Raw genomic sequence first — 18,013 nt, forward strand, 5'->3', positions numbered from 1 at the left:
ATGGCCACGCAATAAGACTTTTCTTACCACATGGCCATGTTTGTCTGGGGGCTTTTTACCTTCAGTAGTAAAAAGGGCCCTGGCGCGTGGGAAAAACAGCCCCCTCCTCTAACGCAGGGCCCTTTTCCCCACAGCTGGGTAAAAGGACCCCTTAGCATGCACTAAATCTGTTAGTGCGCCATAGTAAAAGGACCCGCAGTTTTGGATTTTCAAAACTAAGTACATTATTTTAGTAGAATAAAAGTAGGAGCAAATCATTATGGGCATAATTTACCTAGACAGTTCTCAAAGGGAATGTAGGCACATGCTTTTCCTTTGAGAACTGATGAAAGTAACATTACAACTACTTGCATTGTTTTGAAAACTGCCTCCTGAAAGTAAGTCACAAAATATATCAAAATGTCAAAATATCTTCTTTAATTTAAAATGAATTCTTTAAGCTATTGATAGTAAAGTGAATACAATTAGGGGCAATGTATTCTGGATAAAGCAACTTCTGCTTACTACTGCCTGAAAGACATTATCATTCTTTGGTTTTCTGTTCCAAGTATAGCAGAACTCATGCCGATTTTTCTTACTCTTATGGATATAATAACATGCTTTTCTGTCAGCAGTAAATCAGAATAAGGGAGCAAGGGAAGTCCTGGAGTTTTCTTACGAATTTTTGTCTAGTACAAAGCTGAGACCACTCATAGAATGTCCTGCAATTTTTGGGGGGGAGGGGGATTTCTCTATTACTTCAATCCATGTCCTGCCGAAACAGTGTTTTCTACTTGTACCATTTGCTCAGACTAGAAATAGTTCTGTAGGTTGGGGACTGGCGCAGTGTCTGGCAGGCTTTACATAAATGGGTGATCCAATTAGTCCTACCAACTGGCTGTTTTTGTGATTGCCAGTGGAAATAATTCTGGTATCTTTCATTATCTTTTTCCAGCTCCAATAGATAAGCAGCCATTTCTTGTGCACTGGGGAAGTCATCAACGTGGATGAAAGCTTCTCGGGGCAAAAAGCGCTCATAGTTCTCCCGAGTTGAGCCAAGAACTATAGGTACAGCCGATGAGAGCAGGGCATTGCTCCAGAGTTTCTCAGTGATATAATCCTGGTGCTGTGAGTTCTCAAAGGCTAAATAGAACTTATACTGGGAAATGGTTTCATGGTGCTTTTCCCTGGACAGGTTCATGTGACCCTGTCCAAAGACATCTATTTTGATATACTTCCGTAGTTCCTCATAATATTTCACTCTTTTGGAACTTGGGTTCCAGTTGCTGACTGCCCATGCCACCATCTTGGATTTAGGTGGGATACTAAAGTTCCGAGGCTCCCTGAGTGTCTCTAACCAGCCATATGGGGTGAAGATGTCTGAATCAAGCCTGTAGGACATGGTGAGATTAATCAGGTCGTTCATAAAGTCCAAATTAGGGCTATGTGAAGGTGACTCCAGGTTGAACCAGATCCAGCGTTGATTCAACGGTCTTGGGTCTTGAGGCAGTTGTTTCTTGCTAAAACAAACATCCCTATGATGAAGGATTACAGCATCAGCACGATTATACCAGCTCCTGTCAGCTGTGAACTGGCAGCCTGAAATGCCGTACAATTCTGGGCACTTATCCAGGGGAAACTGACCTCCAAAGGGCCATGCCCAAAGTAAAATGATTAGCCCTGGCTTCTCATTTTCATCTTTAATGGATGTTCTGAGTTGCCCTTCTGACAAACTGTCATTCTTAGAGGGGCAGAAAACAAGTTTGGAGTCCCCATTAGTCTGAATTAAGGTGAATAAAAAGAAACTGATAACAATCTGAATAAAAAAGAATACAAAGATCTGCCTCAATGAGTAACTCTTCGTATTGGACTCCATGGCTGGAACTGAGAAAGAAAGCACACAAAAAAATAGTTATGCAGAAAACTTAACACTGAAAAGCAAAAAACATAAGCAGATCATCAAGAGCTGAGAAGCAAAATAAGCAAAATGGAAACAAAAGATGCAATTTTCATATTGCCTTTACAGTTGCAAAGTTTGTGGGTCCTTTCTATCTGCTGGTTGTGCATTAGAGTACAAGTGAAAGTATGTACATAATTTCACTTTGAAAGCTTCCAAAGAAATAACTTTCCCACAGGCACCTCATTTTTTTACTCACCCCCAAATTCTATATATTGTGCCTTAATTTCTGCATGGAAATCAAAGCATATTCTATAACAATGTATATAACTAGCTAATCAGCGCTGTCAACTTGATGTTAACAAGCAACTATCAGCACTCATTGACATTAATTCCGATTTACACTCACAACTCACTAAGCGTATTCTGTAACATGGTGCACATAAATTCCAAGTTGCACAACTGAAATTGGGCATGGTTATGGGCAGTACATGGGCATTTCTAAAATCTATGCACATTATTATAGATTACACCCGCTCTGTTCCTAATATATTTGGAAATGACCAAATTTGGTCATGTTGAGAGGTGCTTAGCATATTCTATATACTGCATGGAAATTTAAGCCTATTCTATAAAATTTAGGCATGCTTTAGAAAATATGCCTAGGCATTTTTTTTATCATATGGATTTTTCAGGGGCCATATATAGAATCTAGCCTTTAGCACATAGTTAAGCTCTGGAGCTTGTTGGCAGAGGATGTGATAAAAGCAGTTAGCATAAACATATCTGGATTTAAAAAGATTTGGACAGATTCCTGGAGGAAAAGTCCATTAACATACTATCCCTCACTGACTTAGGTAGAATTATTCAGGCACTAAGAATAACCACAGCGCCCAGAGATCCCATCCCATCTAGTTTGATCAAATGATTTCTCGATTTCTCTTCTTCCATTCATACGTGCTTCAATCGGGATCAGTCCCTGACTTTTGGAAACAAGCCACCATTCATCCTAAGACTGAGAATGTCTCTGATCCAACCAATGATCTACTAAACTATCATCCAGTAGTGAACCTCCCTTATACTGCCAAGATTATCGCGTTTACAGTACATTCCCAATTTACTGATTTCATAACTAAAACTCGTGTGCTACAACCCAACCAAACAGCAATCAGGAAACATAACAGTATAGAAACCACACTACTAGGTATTATGACTTACATTTATCATGATCTTGACCAGTTGAAATCAGTTTTTCTTCTATCACTAGACCTCTCTGCAGCTTTTGACTTGGTAAATCATTCAACGTCTCCACTCAATTGGTATTACTGATACAGTTCTAAAATGGTTTACCTCTTATCTTACTGACCACACCTATACTGTTCTCTGTAATGGTTCAACCTCAGCTCCATTCCATCCAGGTATAGATGTACCCCAGGGATCCACTCTCTCACCTACTCTTTTCAATATTTTCCTGACCCCTCTTCTTGAATTAGCACAATCCCTTGAACTGACAATGTTTGTCTATGCCGATGACATCCAGGTGTTCTACACCTTGGATACTTGTACTCCTGCTGATATTTCAAAACTAAGCCTTAAACTTTCTGCTATCACTAACTGGCTTCAAGAACACCATCTTTCTCTTAATCCTGAGAAATCTAAGCTCGTTCATTTCTCATCTACATGACATACCTCACTACCATCACATGTCTGTCTCGCCAATATTCCTGTTGCACAAACTGACTGTCCTTATTTTAGGTATTCTCCTGGATTCAGATTTGTCTTTTAAAGCACAGATTGCTAAAGTCGTTTGTGGATGTTTCTATAAACTGCATTCAATAGAGTCTATACACTCACTCATCCTGCCTTCAGCTCTTAATGTCCTGCTCCACTCTCTTGTGATTTTCCAACTGGATAACTGCAATTCTCTTTATCAAGGACTCAGAATAAAAGAATTAAAACATATCCAGATCATTCAAAATACCGCTATTCAACTAATCACTATCAGTAGGAAATACGACCAGATTACACCACATCTTAAAGAAGCTCACTGGTTACCAACTACTCATCGCATCACCTACAAAATTCTACTGCTTACATATAAAATATTACATTCGGGAGAACCTCTTTATCTCTCATCTCACATTATTCCATACTGCCTTCCTAGGTTGCCCAGGTCTGCACAACAAAATCAACTTGTAGTTCCTAGTTATCGTGTCCTCATTCATGAATACATTATACATTCTATTTTCTCTGTCCAAGCTCCTCACCTATGAAGTGACCTTTCCATTTTGGAAACCTCCCTAACAAAATTTAAAACAGATGTTAAAACACATCTATTTAAGGATACATACAGCTAAATTTCACTAGCTTTTCTTTTTCCGGGGAACTCCATACTATATAAGCCCCTTCCATTTTGTTTTGTCCATCCGTCTACAGTATCATTAATATATTTCTCCCTTTTTCCCCCCTTTAGTCCAGTTCTGTCTTTATCTTTGTAAAGGTTTGTCTTCTGTTTAATATTATACATAGATTGTAAACCACCCTGAAGACTCTTAAAGGGCAGGATAGCAAATGGAAAAGAAACTTGGAAACCATTAGTAAGGTAGACCCGGGGAAAGCCACTGCTTATTCCTAGGGGTGAGTAGCATGAAATCTTGTTACTTTCTGAAACTCTACCAGGTACTTGTGACCTGGACTGGCCAAGTATGGCAATTCCTTTGTCTCTCATGTCTCTTAGCACTCCCCAAACCACAGGTTACAAGCCACTCTTCCAAAAAAATAAAAATAAAAATAATACCCCACAGAATACCAAGGATCCAAAATAAAAAATGTCTTCCCTCAATAACTATACAAATACTAGGGATCACTCACTGATATAAAATTTGACCCTCTGCTACAATCTCTGTGAATGGGGGACAGTGTGCAGATGAATGATTTCTCTGGCCTATACTATCTTCTACAAGGACATACTCCATAGCAAAATTTCTGATAGGCCTTTACACTTGAATTCCAAAGCTGACGAGGATGAGCTTACCCTGGAAAAATATATAATCATGGTAGGAAGCAAGCTTTCAAGAATAGTGGGGGTGCTAAACCTAACACAAATGACTCCTTCCTGAACACAGGGGTCCTTTTACCAAGCTGTGGTAAAAAGTGGCATTAGCTCCATTACACAGGTATTTCCTGCATGCTAAGGCCATTTTTACCTCTGCCATAAAAATGCCTTTTCTCTCTTTTTTGTATTAATGGTCATGTTGTACTGATGATGATATAAGGTGAACACAACCCATTTGAAAGCAAGGGGATTTTCACCTCTGATGGTCCAATACCATCAATAAATTTGATTTCAATTGTTAGACACAATAGCGGTTATATATGCTGAGCATATTTTAATGTTCAACAATAATTATATTATGGATCACAAAACATCAAATATACAACTGTAGAATAAAGTTTTGCTAGAACTGGTGTAACAAAGGGAATCCCACATATACAAGTGATTTTAACAATTAAAGAAATAAAACATCAACTGCCCGGGGGCTCTTAACCAACACCTTCAAATTCCCCCTAAATAGGGATGTTATCACAGGTTTTTATTTCATGTAAAAAGAAACAGCAGAAAACAACTCTATTAAGCAGAGAAAAAAGCTGCTATTTTATTTTTAAAAAACAGTATATATATATATATATATATATATATATATATATCAAACATATAAATTGCGAGTGACCGTACTCACCCGCAAATGCGCAGTAGAGACCGAACGTTCAAGGAGCAACACTCCAAACCCCGCCTCCACCATCAGCTCCTGTTCCTGTACCGAACGTAATGCAGCCAATAGGGAGGGGAGGGGCGTGAAAATCGGAGGAGGACGTAATGCAGCCAATAGGGAGGGGAGGGGCGTGGAAATCGGAGGAGGACGTAATGCAACCAATAGGGAAGGAGGGGGCTTGGAAATCGGAGGAGGACGTAATGCAACCAATAGGGAGGGAAGGAGGGGGCGTGGAAATCGAAGGAGGACGTAATGCAGCCAATAGGGAGGGAAGGAGGGGGCGTGGAAATCGGAAGAGGACGTAATGCAGCCAATAGGGAAGGGAGGGGGCGTGGAAATCGGAGGAGGACGTAATGCAACCAATAGGGAAGGAGGGGGCTTGGAAATCGGAGGAGGACGTAATGCAGCAAATAGGGAGGGAAGGAGGGGGCGTGGAAATCGAAGGAGGACGTAATGCAGCCAATAGGGAGGGAAGGAGGGGGCGTGGAAATCGGAAGAGGACGTAATGCAGCCAATAGGGAAGGAAGGAGGGGGCGTGGAAATCGAAGGAGGACGTAATGCAACCAATAGGGAGGGAAGGAGGGGGGGTGGAAATCGGAGGAGGACGTAATGCAGCCAATAGGGAGGGGAGGGGACGTGGAAAATGAAGGAGGACGTAACTCAGCCAATAGGGAAGGAGAGGGCGTGGAAATCGGAGGAGGACATAATGCAGGCAATAGGGAGGGGAGGGGGCGTGGAAAACGGAGGAGGACGTAATGCAGCAAATAGGGAGGGAAGGAGGGGGCGTGAAAATTGGAGGAGGACGTAATGCAGCCAATAGGGAGGGGAGGGGGCGTGGAAAACGAAGGAGGACGTAATGCAACCAATAGGGAAGGAGGGGGCGTGGAAATCGGAGGAGGACGTAATGCAGCAAATAGGGAGGGAAGGAGGGGGCGTGGAAATCGAAGGAGGACGTAATGCAGCCAAAAGGGAGGGAAGGAGGGGGCATGGACATCTGGGAGAGGGAGGGAGGATGGAGAAGAGAACCACCATGTACAAGGGCACAGCAGGAATGACGAAGTGGCCGAGGCAACAAAAAACCCCGCAGCAGAAACCAAGCAGGGACATAGGCGTAGTTTGACTGTTTCATTTGGGGGGGCAAAGGATGGGGCGGAGCATATTAGCATATTCATTTGCATATATACATATGCAAATGAATATGCTAATATGGAGGAAGGAATTGAAATTTACAGGCAAAATATCACAGATGCACATTTCAAAAAGCTGACATATTTCAATTAATATATTCTGAATAAAATACTTTTTTACCTTTGTTGATCATTTAGTTTTTCTATTCGCTTTGGTCCCAGTGTCTTCTGTTTTATGCAGTGTCTTCTTTCCAGTAGGCTTCCCTCTGCTCCCCACCCCTCCCAGTCCCATCTATCTCCTGCTCCTTCCCTCTGCTCACCTCATTTCCCAGTCCAATCCAATTCCTGGTCCTTCCCTCTGCTCCCCACCCACCCACCCCTCCCAGTCCCATCCATCTCTTGCTCCTTCCCTCTGCTTCCCACCCTCCCAGTCCCATCCATCTCTTGCTCCTTCCCTCTGCTTCCCACCCTCCCAGTCCCATCTATCTCCTGCTCCTTCCCTCTGCTTCCCACCCCTCCCAGTCCCATCCATCTCTTGCTCCTTCCCACTGCTTCCCACCCTCCCAGTCCCATCCATCTCCTGCTCCTTCCCTCTGCTTCCCACCCTCCCAGTCCCATCCATCTCCTGCTCCTTCCCTCTGCTTCCCACCCCTCCCAGTCCCATCCATCTCTTGCTCCTTCCCACTGCTTCCCACCCTCCCAGTCCCATCCATCTCCTGCTCCTTCCCTCTGCTTCCCACCCTCCCAGTCCCATCCATCTCTTGCTCCTTCCCTCTGCTTCCCACCCTCCCAGTCCCATCCATCTCCTGCTCCTTCCCTCTGCTTCCCACCCCTCCCAGTCCCATCCATCTCTTGCTCCTTCCCACTGCTTCCCACCCTCCCAGTCCCATCCATCTCCTGCTCCTTCCCTCTGCTCTCCACCCTCCCAGTCCCATTCATCTTCCCTCTGCTGCCCCCCACCGCGAGGTCCAAGATCGTGACTCCGTTTACCCCCTCTCTTCCTCCCTCCCTCCGGCGCAGGCAACAGTCTTCAGCTTTTTCAGCGTTCCTGGCAGCAGTAGCGATGTACACGCTGCCTTCGGCTCTGCCCGGGAAGCCTTCTCTTCAAGTTCCTGTTCCCACCTATGCGGGAACAGGAACTTGAAGAGAAGGCTTCGGGGCAGAGCTGAAGGCAGCGTGTACGTCACTACCGCTGCCAGGAACAAGAAAGGCTTAGAGAAGATTGGTGCTGCCTGCGCCAGAGGGTAGGAAGAGAGGGGGTAGATAGACACGCTCGTCTCCGTCCGCTTCGCTGCTTCCCTGCCCTCTCTGTCTGCGTCCCGCCTTCCTCTGATGTCATTTCCTTTCGGGCGGGACGCAGACAGAGAGGGCAGGGAAGCAGCGAAGCGGACGGAGACGAGCGCGTGCCTGCTTGTTTTTTTTTTTTCACTTCTAGCGCCAGTCCACGTCATCGTCGTTTGGGGGGGGCATTGCCCCCCCTCGCCCCCCCCCCCAGTCTACGCCTATGAGCAGGGATCAAAAAACGTTCTGGGGCCAACAGAAAAGGTAAACAGGTACATTCACTCGCAGCACACACACACAAGTCCTGCTTTGCAGCATGAAGCAAAGACATGGCTGTCCCGCCCCTTTGGCTCACTGAACAGCAGGAGTCAGCAGAAAGGGCGGAACAACAACAACAACATGTATGGGGGGAGGGAGACCGGCACACAACTGAAAAAACGAGCCTGCCTTTCAAACTGCTCTAACAACTGCCTAAAAGGAGACACTGAACCTCCACTGCCACACAGATCCAACAACTGACTACAAGGAGACACTGAACCTCCACTGCCACACAGCTCCAACAACTGACTACAAGGAGACACTGAACCTCCACTGCCACACAGCTGCAACAACTGACTACAAGGAGACACTGAACCTCCACCGCCACACAGCTCCAACAACTGACTACAAGGAGACACTGAACCTCCACCGCCACACAGCTCCAACAACTGACTACAAGGAGACACTGAACCTCCACCGCCACACAGCTCCAACAACTGACTACAAGGAGACACTGAACCTCCACCGCCACACAGGTCCAACAACTGACTACAAGGAGACACTGAACCTCCACTGCCACACAGCTCCAACAACTGACTACAAGGAGACACTGAACCTCCACTGCCACACAGTTCCAACAACTGACTACAAGGAGACACTGAACCTCCACCGACACACAGCTCCAACAACTGACTACAAGGAGACACTGAACCTCCACTGCCACACAGCTCCAACAACTGACTACAAGGAGACACTGAACCTCCAATGAGACAGGGAGTACTAACAGCTCACAAGCACTCTCTCTCACTCACTCACTCACTTACTCACACACAGAGACACACAAGCACACACACACTAGCTGCTCATTCTCACACTCACTGTCTCTTTGGGAGGGCAGGGAACAGAGGACGGTGGCTTGACATGGGGTGAAAGAAGAGGACAGAGGAGGGTTGCTGGACATGGGGGAGGACAGGGGACAGAGCAGACTTGCTGCACATGGAGGTGAAATTAAAAAAACTCGCCCGTTTTAACGGGCTTAACGGCTAGTATATATATATATATATATATATATTTGCAATAATGGAATCCACCTATGTGAACCCCAAAAAAACAAGGTTTCCAATATTTTATGTAAAGAGTGAGCTCAAAATAACAAAAATAGGCTATGCATAACATAAATGTCCAAAAATGCATCTGCTTTGCTTTGTATCTTCACAAAATCTTCTCCCAAGAGAAACATCAAATATTTTGCAACATCTGCATAAAGTGGCATGCCAAGAACGCCTTGACAAGGTAAGGTCCCCCTCATCAGTGGCGTAGCCAGACTGCCAATTTTGGATGGGCCTGAACCCAAAGTGGGTGGGCACAAAATTTTCTCTCTACCCCCCTCCCCCAGCAAAATTTAGTCACGCTAATCAGATGCATTTGTCACACAGGGTAAAGTGCTGCTTTTCAGTGCATCAGATTTCAGAAAATTTATTTAATAGCCTAACACCCTTTTCAATGAGCTTTCAGAGGCCAAAATCTCCTGCCTCAGGTCAGTATAATGCTGTTATGGTATCCTCGCCTGACCTAAGGAAGGAAGTATTGGTCTCTGAAACTTCATTAACACAGGTACCATATTACTTTATCCTAAATTAAAAATAAAACTATTTTCTTTACCTTTCTTGTATGGCCATTTACTTTTTCTCATTGTCGCTCCCAGTCTCTAGATTCTGCTTTCCTTCGTTTTCGCTTAACTCTTCTGCCACGGTTTCCTGGCCATTTCTCATTTTTCTCTCCTTTTTCTTTGCTTTCTTCAATATTTTTCTGCCTCTCTCTCTCTGTCCTGATTTAATTCATTCTTACTATCCATTCTTTAATTTCCTTCATCTACTTATGGCTTTTCATCTTTTTCTCACCCTTGTTCTCCCCATGCCCCTTCCTCTTATTCTCCAGTCTTTCACTACTCTCCTTTTCCATCCAGCAGCTCTCTTCTTTCTCTCCCCATCCTTCCAGTCTCCCCTCTCTCTCCCCATCCTTCCAGTAGTCTCCCCTCTTTCTTTCTGCATCCTTCTGTCCAGTGTCACCTCTTTCTCCCTACCCTTCCATCCAGCGTCTTCCCTCTTTCTCTCCCCATCCTTCCATCCATCTACCCTCTCTCCTGATCCTTCCATCTAATGTCTCTCTCCCTTTCTAACCAGTGTCTCTGTATCACTCTACCCTTTTCTGTTCAGTGTCCCTTCTCTCTCCACATCCTTCCAGTCTCTCACCTTTCTCTGCATCCTTCCAGTCTCTCCCCTTTCTCTCCCCATCCTTCCATCCAGAGTCTCTCTCCCCATCCATCCGTTTTCCCTCTTTCTCTCCCCATCCTTCCATCTGTTTTCTATCTTTTCTCCCCATCCTTCCATGTTTTCCCTCTTTCTCCCCATCCTTCCATGTTTTCCCTCATTCTCTGCCATCCTTCCATCTGTTTTCCCTCTTTTTCTCCCCATCCTTCCATGTTTTCCCTCTTTTCTTTGACGAGGCCCGCCCTGCATGCCAGCGCCAGCCCCCATTGCCGGCCACTGCTGCTTTTCCTGTTGAGCAGCAGGGCCAGCGCTACAAAAATGAAGAAGCGCTAACGGCGCTAAGGACCGTAGGATGAGAAATGTTTAAAAAAAAAAAAAGCGCGGCACCGGCAGGCACTGTCTCGGCAGCCTTAAGGCATTGGCTGCTGAGGCATTGGCTGCTGGCTCGCAGGCTCCTCCCGCAGATGGGAGGAGCCTGCGAGCCAGCAGCCAATGCCTCAGCAGCCAATGCCTCAAGGCTGCCGAGACAGTGCCTGCCGGTGCCGCGCTTTTTTTTTTTTTAAACATTTCTCGTCCTATGGTCCTTAGCGCCGTTAGCGCTTCTTCTTTTTGTAGCGCCGGCCCTGCTGCTCAACAGGAAAAGCAGCAGTGGCCGGCAATGGGTGCTGGGGCTGGCGCTGGGCGGGCCTGGGCTGAAATTGGGTGGGTCTGGGCCCACCCAGGCCCACCCGTAGCTACGCCCCTGCCCCTCATTTTGAAAAAGCTGTGTCAGCTTGTTCACAAATCAAGACAAAGATGAATCAGGTTATATACTCTGCCTTCAACTTCTGCTCCACCTCCTTAAATGAACCAGAACCCAAAAGGAAACATTATAACATTTTTCAAAAAAGCCTCCTATTCCACAGGGTCATTTAAACCTGTAGGGAAAACTGTTTGCAATTTGTAAATCCATTTTTGTTCTCATTGATGTAACATCTTTGAAATATCAGCACGCCTCCCTTTATCATGCATCTGATCAATGGCTAAACATTGCAGATCTTGAAAGCCATGTCCCTTCTGTATACAATGTCTATCAAGCGGAGCTTCTATTTTCCTGTGAAGATACAGCATTTATATTGAGTAATCCTAATTTTCAGTTGCCGTTTCGTCTGGCCTTTGTAGCAGAACCCACAACGGCAGATAGTCATTTAAATCACTGCCTTTGAATTGCAAGAAGTAGAGGAACATAAAGAAATTTGCCTTTTCCTAGCTTCTCTCCATATTTCTATAGTTTCCAATATAATAGTGCAAGCAACACAGTTCTTACCACATTTATGATGGCCAATCATTTGAGAAAGAGTCTCAGTCCTGACATCCGAATGACACAACATATCTGTAGACTTAGAAAATACCCTTGTTTGAAAAACTCTCCCTATAAATGTAACGTCAACATCCAAAAAATGAATTATATTAGGATGGTTATTGTATTGAAATTTAATGGTTGAAAGACAGTCATTAAGTTTCTCTACAAATGATTGCAATTGTTCAATTGTACTGTGCCATAGCATAAATATGTCATCTTTATACTGACACTAGACTAATACTGGCATAAGCACCTGTTCTGCTTTAGGTTCTTTTGAGTATATCTCTGTCAGACATATACTACTATCGAGGCGGTCAAAGGTTATTACATAAACTTTATTCAAATAATTAAATGAAAAATCATACATCACCGCTTGAGTTGCAGACATCTTCCGCCTGCGACTGGGAGGCTTGGAGTGCAGCCAGGCAGACAGTCTCAGCAGGCACAAAGGGCCTGGGTAGCACGTCTGCTCCCGTTCTGAAAATTAACCTCTGCCTGTCTGCCCTTAGCTCCCAGCTTTTATACTGACCAATAAACATGATCTCATTGAATTGAATAAGGCTGACTTGTAGTTAAGGATGTGATAGTTTCTTAATGCATCCCCAGGAACTGGCAAGGTTTCCAGAGATTCATGTGAAACATCATCCTTAGCCCTAAGCATGTTGTCATTCCATTTAGTACAAATTACTTCATCATTTAATATGATAATGCTATCAATTCCTGTCCTGAGAGTCCATTATGCACTTTCAAGAGAGCATTAAATATCCATATGGGAGTCCATTATGTACAGTGCAATCCGCTTAAGTGCAAGGGTCTGGGACCAAAGAAATGCATGCAGTTAACCAGAGTGTACACTTAACCGTTGTGACCCAAAGAAGCTTGACATCTGATAAACATATGTACAGTACTGTTTATTATTATACGTACAGTATACAGTTTCAGTTAACTGACATTAGGCTAGCTAGAAGTAATCAGTTATAGTCCTCGGTACACTCTTGGGTCTTTGAGTTCCATAGACTACGTCTGCCAGACGGTAAAAACTGTCACAGCACTGACATCCAGTGGCCTCCAGATAGGCCCACACGGTGTTGAGACTCTCCAGTGGCACGCTCTTGCAAAAGTGACAGGAGGAGGTTGTTGAATTTCATCAGCATGTGCCTCGCTGCTCATTTTTTCATCTGTTCCATCATCAGCCGTTGTTGCCTGCATGTAGGAGCATATCTCAACATCAGTGCTGTCTTCAGCTGTTTGTAGATCGTAATCAACAGCTACATAGTGATGGAACTCCTCTTCAGTAACACCGGCTGGGATGTCAATAACCTCTTCATCTGACGCGTTTGCAACAGCTGCACCTGTTTCATCCCTCTCCACATCTTTAACAAAGCTTGCCCGCTTGTAGCAGTTCACAACGGTTGCCTGTGTAACATGATTCCAGGCTTCTTTCTGCATATATAGGGAATCCAACAGTGATAGATTACCAGCCAGTTCAACAGCACGTTTATCCTTCCCAGTCTGGTCATCCATAACGCTCATCAGATGACGTAGCACAAGAGCCCGATAATGTTGTTTGAAATTGGCTATTATGCCCTGATCCAGAGGTTGGATCAGAGAGGTAGTGTTTGGTGGCAGGAAGACCACCTTGATGTTAGACAGTCTGACATCATCCCTGTGTGCAGCACAGTTATCACAAAGCAGCAAAATCTGACACTTTTGTGCCCGCATTCTAGTGTCTAACTTCTTTAGGCACTGCTTCCAAATTTCCCCAGTCATCCATGAATTTGCATTAGCCTCGTATGACACAGGAAGTCGCTTAACTTTCTTGAAGCAATGGGGCTGTTTGCTCTTTCCAATGACGAGGGGTTCCAACTTCTCACTCCCATCCATATTGCAGCAATGGAGGATTGTCAGTCGGTCCTTCGATGTTTTAACTCCAGTAGTTTCGGCATGTTTGAATGCAAGTGTTATCAGGAATCGCTCGCCAGTAGAGACCATTTTCATCAGCATTGAAAATGTCATGAGGTGCAAACTCGTTCAAGATGGTAGGAAGAACTGAAACAACCCAATTTTCAGCACCAAAGTCATCAGCGTATTCTTTCTCACCATGCTGTTTCTTGAATTTTATGCTGTTCCTTTCCTTCCATCTTTCCAACCATCCAACAGTGGCTTTGAATTCATTCAGTCCAAGACTTTCTGCTGCCTGGTTAGCTTTCTCCATAAGCAGTGGACCACTGACAGGAAACTGTCTGCTCCTGACTCGAGAAAACCACCGAAGAAGAGCATCTTCTACCTCCTCAGCTTTTCCCGCCCGTTTCCGTATCCATTGTGGATTTGTATTGTTTTGCCAGTCTTCTAGAAGCTGGTCTTTCTGCTTCAAGACAAGTGAAATTTGACTGGGATTGACACCATATTCTTTAGCAATAGATGCTTGACTTTCTTTGTTTTCTAATTTTTTAAGAACTTCTATTCGCTCAGCCAGTGTTAAAGTCTTACAGTTCCGCCGCCGCCGCAACAACCCCGGTGCATGCTCCAACAACATTCTTTCCCCTAATCTGCTGGGGCAGTTAAAGAGGCGGTAAATTTGAAATCTCGGTTATCACATGCCAATCGGCTTCCATATTCCATGCACGCGCTTATGCGGAGCCTTTCCTGCAGAGAAGCAGTCTTGAACCATGCATATAAGCAAATCTTGCACTTATCAGTGGTGCGCTAAAACGAAATTTGTCCCTATAGAAATTGATGGTGCCAAAAATGGGACCGAAGTACGGCATGCAGTTAAACAGAGCATGCTCTTATCCGATGTGCACTTAAATGGAGTGCACTGTACTTCCAAGAGAGCATTAACTATGATATCATTACTTCATTATGTACTTTCAAGAATCATTAAATATGATAACAATACTTAGGCAGAACTCAATGTCAAGCACAAACTTTTCCATTACAGCGCCCAAGGTAATTTACAAAGGCTGTGAGGGTTGGAAGAACCGGGAAAGATCAGGTCCAGGAGGGGTGTCAATCCAGACCAAACACCAGAAGGACACAGAGAGATGACTCATTGTGATTAATTTATCACAACATACTTTGACTCCTTCAGAATATAATGTATTAACTAAGGGACTTTCATTTATTCCTTTCCAAAGTTGTGATCCATTTCAATTTTATTTATTTATTTGTTGCATTTGTATCCCACACTTTCCCACCTATTTGCAGACTCAATTTAGAGTGGACTTTGCAAAATTTGTGAGAATTTTGCAATTAAAATTACTCTTTGGCAATGATCATGTTCCCTCTGCTTTTTCGAACATTTGGCAAAAGTGTACCTGGTCTCCTTCAGTACCTATTGACCTGGCAATTGAAATTTTTAAAAAGCTAGCTCTACAGGATATGTTGACATTGGAAAAGAGACCCTATTATTTTCCCTCAAATTTGACCAAGCAAGAATGTGATGCTCTGTGAGATCTAAAAAGTAATGGAGATATAGTCATCAGAAGGGCGGACAAAGTTGAGACCATAGTGATTCAGAATAAACTGGAATATGTGAATGTGGTGTCAGCTGCTCCTCTCGGCCGCGTAATTGTCTCTCTCCCTTATCCGTGCTGTCTGCTTCCGACTCCACACTCGTCCGTGCAGTTCGCTCTCACTGCCACACAGTTCCGCTAGCAAGGCGGGGCAACACAGTTCAGCTTGCCAGTCTTTTAAACAAAGTTCAGCTAGTCAGGCTTTAAACACAGTTCTGCTAGCTGGGCTTCAAACAAAGTTCAGCTAGTCAGGCTTTAAACACAGTTCTGCTAGCCAGGCTTCCAACACAGTTCGGCTAGCCAGGCCTTCCCCCACCGCCTTCTTCAGCAAGGCCTCAAAACAGTTCAACTTAGCTAGGCTTTAAACACAGCCCAGCTTAGCCAGGCTTTCTCTCCAAAGTTCAGCGCTAGCCCAGCTTTCAAACACCGCCCTCTTCAGCAAGGTCTCAAACAGTTCAGCTTAGCTAGGCTTTTTACACAGCACGGCTTAGCCAGGCTTTAAAGATCCACCACCCTCATTTGTCAACACTTTACCTCTTGACATCCACCCGCTGGATCTCTCCTGACTATTATTCTTTTCTTGATACTTTTGGACTCCTCTAGAAGTCACTCTTCTTCTCCAGCCACTTCCTCTCCCACCTCCATTTCCTCTTCCACACCTTCTCCTCCTACCTGCTCCAACTCCTCCCATTCCATCCCCTCATTCTCCACCCCCTCCCTCAGGTGTTCCACCCTCTCCTCAGCTGATTCCATCTCCCAATCAGCCCCCTCTCCTTTCCTCTCCTGCAGCTCAGGTACTCGTTTGTCCTCATCTCTCCTATTCTTCCAAGCAGTCTGAAATCTGTGTTCTCTATGCTCCTGCCTCTGCCCCTCCCGCAATGCATTCTGGGATTTGTAGTTTTTCCACTCTGGCTTTTCTCTCTTCCCCCCTGCATTCTGGGCTCTGTGGCTTCTCTGATTCTCACATACCCCCCTGCTCAAAATATTGCTAGTCCTTTCCCTTTTACCATTTTCCCCATCCAGACTAGCAATCCTGGACAACACATCCACATGTTGCAATAACTTCCCCGCCCGATGCTCAATATAATACTGGAAGGGCTGTAATGCCAAATACCACCTCATGAGTCTTGCATTATTGTTCTTCATTTGCTCTAACCATTTTAAAGGTGTGTGGTCAGTAATCAGTTTAAAAGGGCGTCCCTCCAAATAATACTGACACTCTTGAATAGCCCACTTAATGGCCAGACACTCCCTCTCAATGGTGGCATACCGAGTTTCATGAGGCAGCAGCTTCCGGCTTAAATATAAAATTGGGTGTTCCTCCCCCTCATGTACCTGGGATAATAAAGCACCTAACCCCACACCTGAAGCATCTGTATGCAACACAAAAGGTTTCTCAAAGTCCACCATTCTAAGCAGGGGTTCCTCACACAATGCTAACCGTAAAGCCAAAAAGGCTTGCTTCTCTCTCTCTCCCCATCTAAGCTGATTAGGTCTATTCCCTTTCAACATGTCTGTCAATGGAGCCGCCAGGGAGGCAAAGTGAGGAATGAACCTTCTGTAGTATCCTATTAACCCCAGAAACCCTCTCAAACCTTTCTTGGTGGTGGGCAAGAGAAATTGACGGATACTCTTCACCTTGTCACACAATGGTCTCACCTGTCCATTCCCCACTTTATATCCAAGATACTTAACCTCCCTTTTTGCTAAATGACATTTTTGTGGATTCAGAGTTAGTCCTGCTTCCCTAAAAGACTGTAATACCTTCCTCAGCTGTACTAGATGAGTTTCCCAATCAGTACCATGAATGATAACATCATCTAAGTATGCAGCCGCATACTCCTGATGCGGCCTCAAAACCCTATCCAGCAGACGCTGGCAGGATGCTGCCGCCGAATTCAATCCAAAAGGCATCCTCTTGAACTGAAACAGCCCAACCGGTGTACAAAATGCTGTCTTTTGTCGAGACTCCAATGAAAGGGGAATCTGCCAATATCCGTTTGTTAGATCTAAGGTAGACAAGAACTGCGCAGGCCCCAGCCTGTCTATCAGCTCCTCAATACGGGGCATAGGATAAGCATCAGGATGGGACAGGGCATTAACTTGACGAAAGTCAATACAAAAGCACCACGTCCCATCCGATTTCGGCACCAGCACCACCGGACTAGACCAAGGACTCCCTGACTCCTCTATCACCCCAAAATCCAGCATTTCCCCCACCTGCTTGATTATTTTCTGCTGTTTAACTGGTGATAACCTATACGGTTTCTGTCGCACCACCCTCCCTTTTTCTGTAATAACATTATGAGTTATCAGATGTGTCTCACCAGGGCAAGACGTAAGCACATCTTGAAATTCTCTCAAAAGAGTCTGCATCTGTTCCTTCTGCTGCTTTTCTAACCCTTCCCCCACCACTGGCTCTTTGGGGCTAAAGATTTCCGAGATTTGAGGCCCTAAGTCTTCCTCCTCTTCCTCCCATACCTTCCCCACAAAGACCTTCCTCTCATAAGTACATAAGTACATAAGTAGTGCCATACTGGGAAAGACCAAAGGTCCATCTAGCCCAGCATC

The 18,013-nt window shown here is 44.8% G+C and overlaps 1 protein-coding gene across 2 annotated transcripts in view; it reads right to left on the reverse strand.

Annotated features, from left to right (window-relative positions):
* Positions 1-400: 400 nt before the first annotated feature.
* LOC115468955 (alpha-(1,3)-fucosyltransferase 6-like) overlaps positions 401-18,013 on the reverse strand; it is a 59,698-nt gene continuing 42,085 nt past the window's right edge. For both annotated transcript variants that reach the window (XM_030201142.1, XM_030201141.1), the window contains one exon: positions 401-1,863. In XM_030201142.1, coding sequence (XP_030057002.1) covers positions 770-1,855 — 1,086 coding nt within the window. In that variant the 5' untranslated portion in view covers positions 1,856-1,863 and the 3' untranslated portion in view covers positions 401-769. The remainder of the gene's footprint in view (positions 1,864-18,013) is intronic.

This window comes from Microcaecilia unicolor, chromosome 4 (genome assembly GCF_901765095.1).
Source record: "Microcaecilia unicolor chromosome 4, aMicUni1.1, whole genome shotgun sequence".
Lineage (NCBI taxonomy): Eukaryota > Metazoa > Chordata > Amphibia > Gymnophiona > Siphonopidae > Microcaecilia > Microcaecilia unicolor.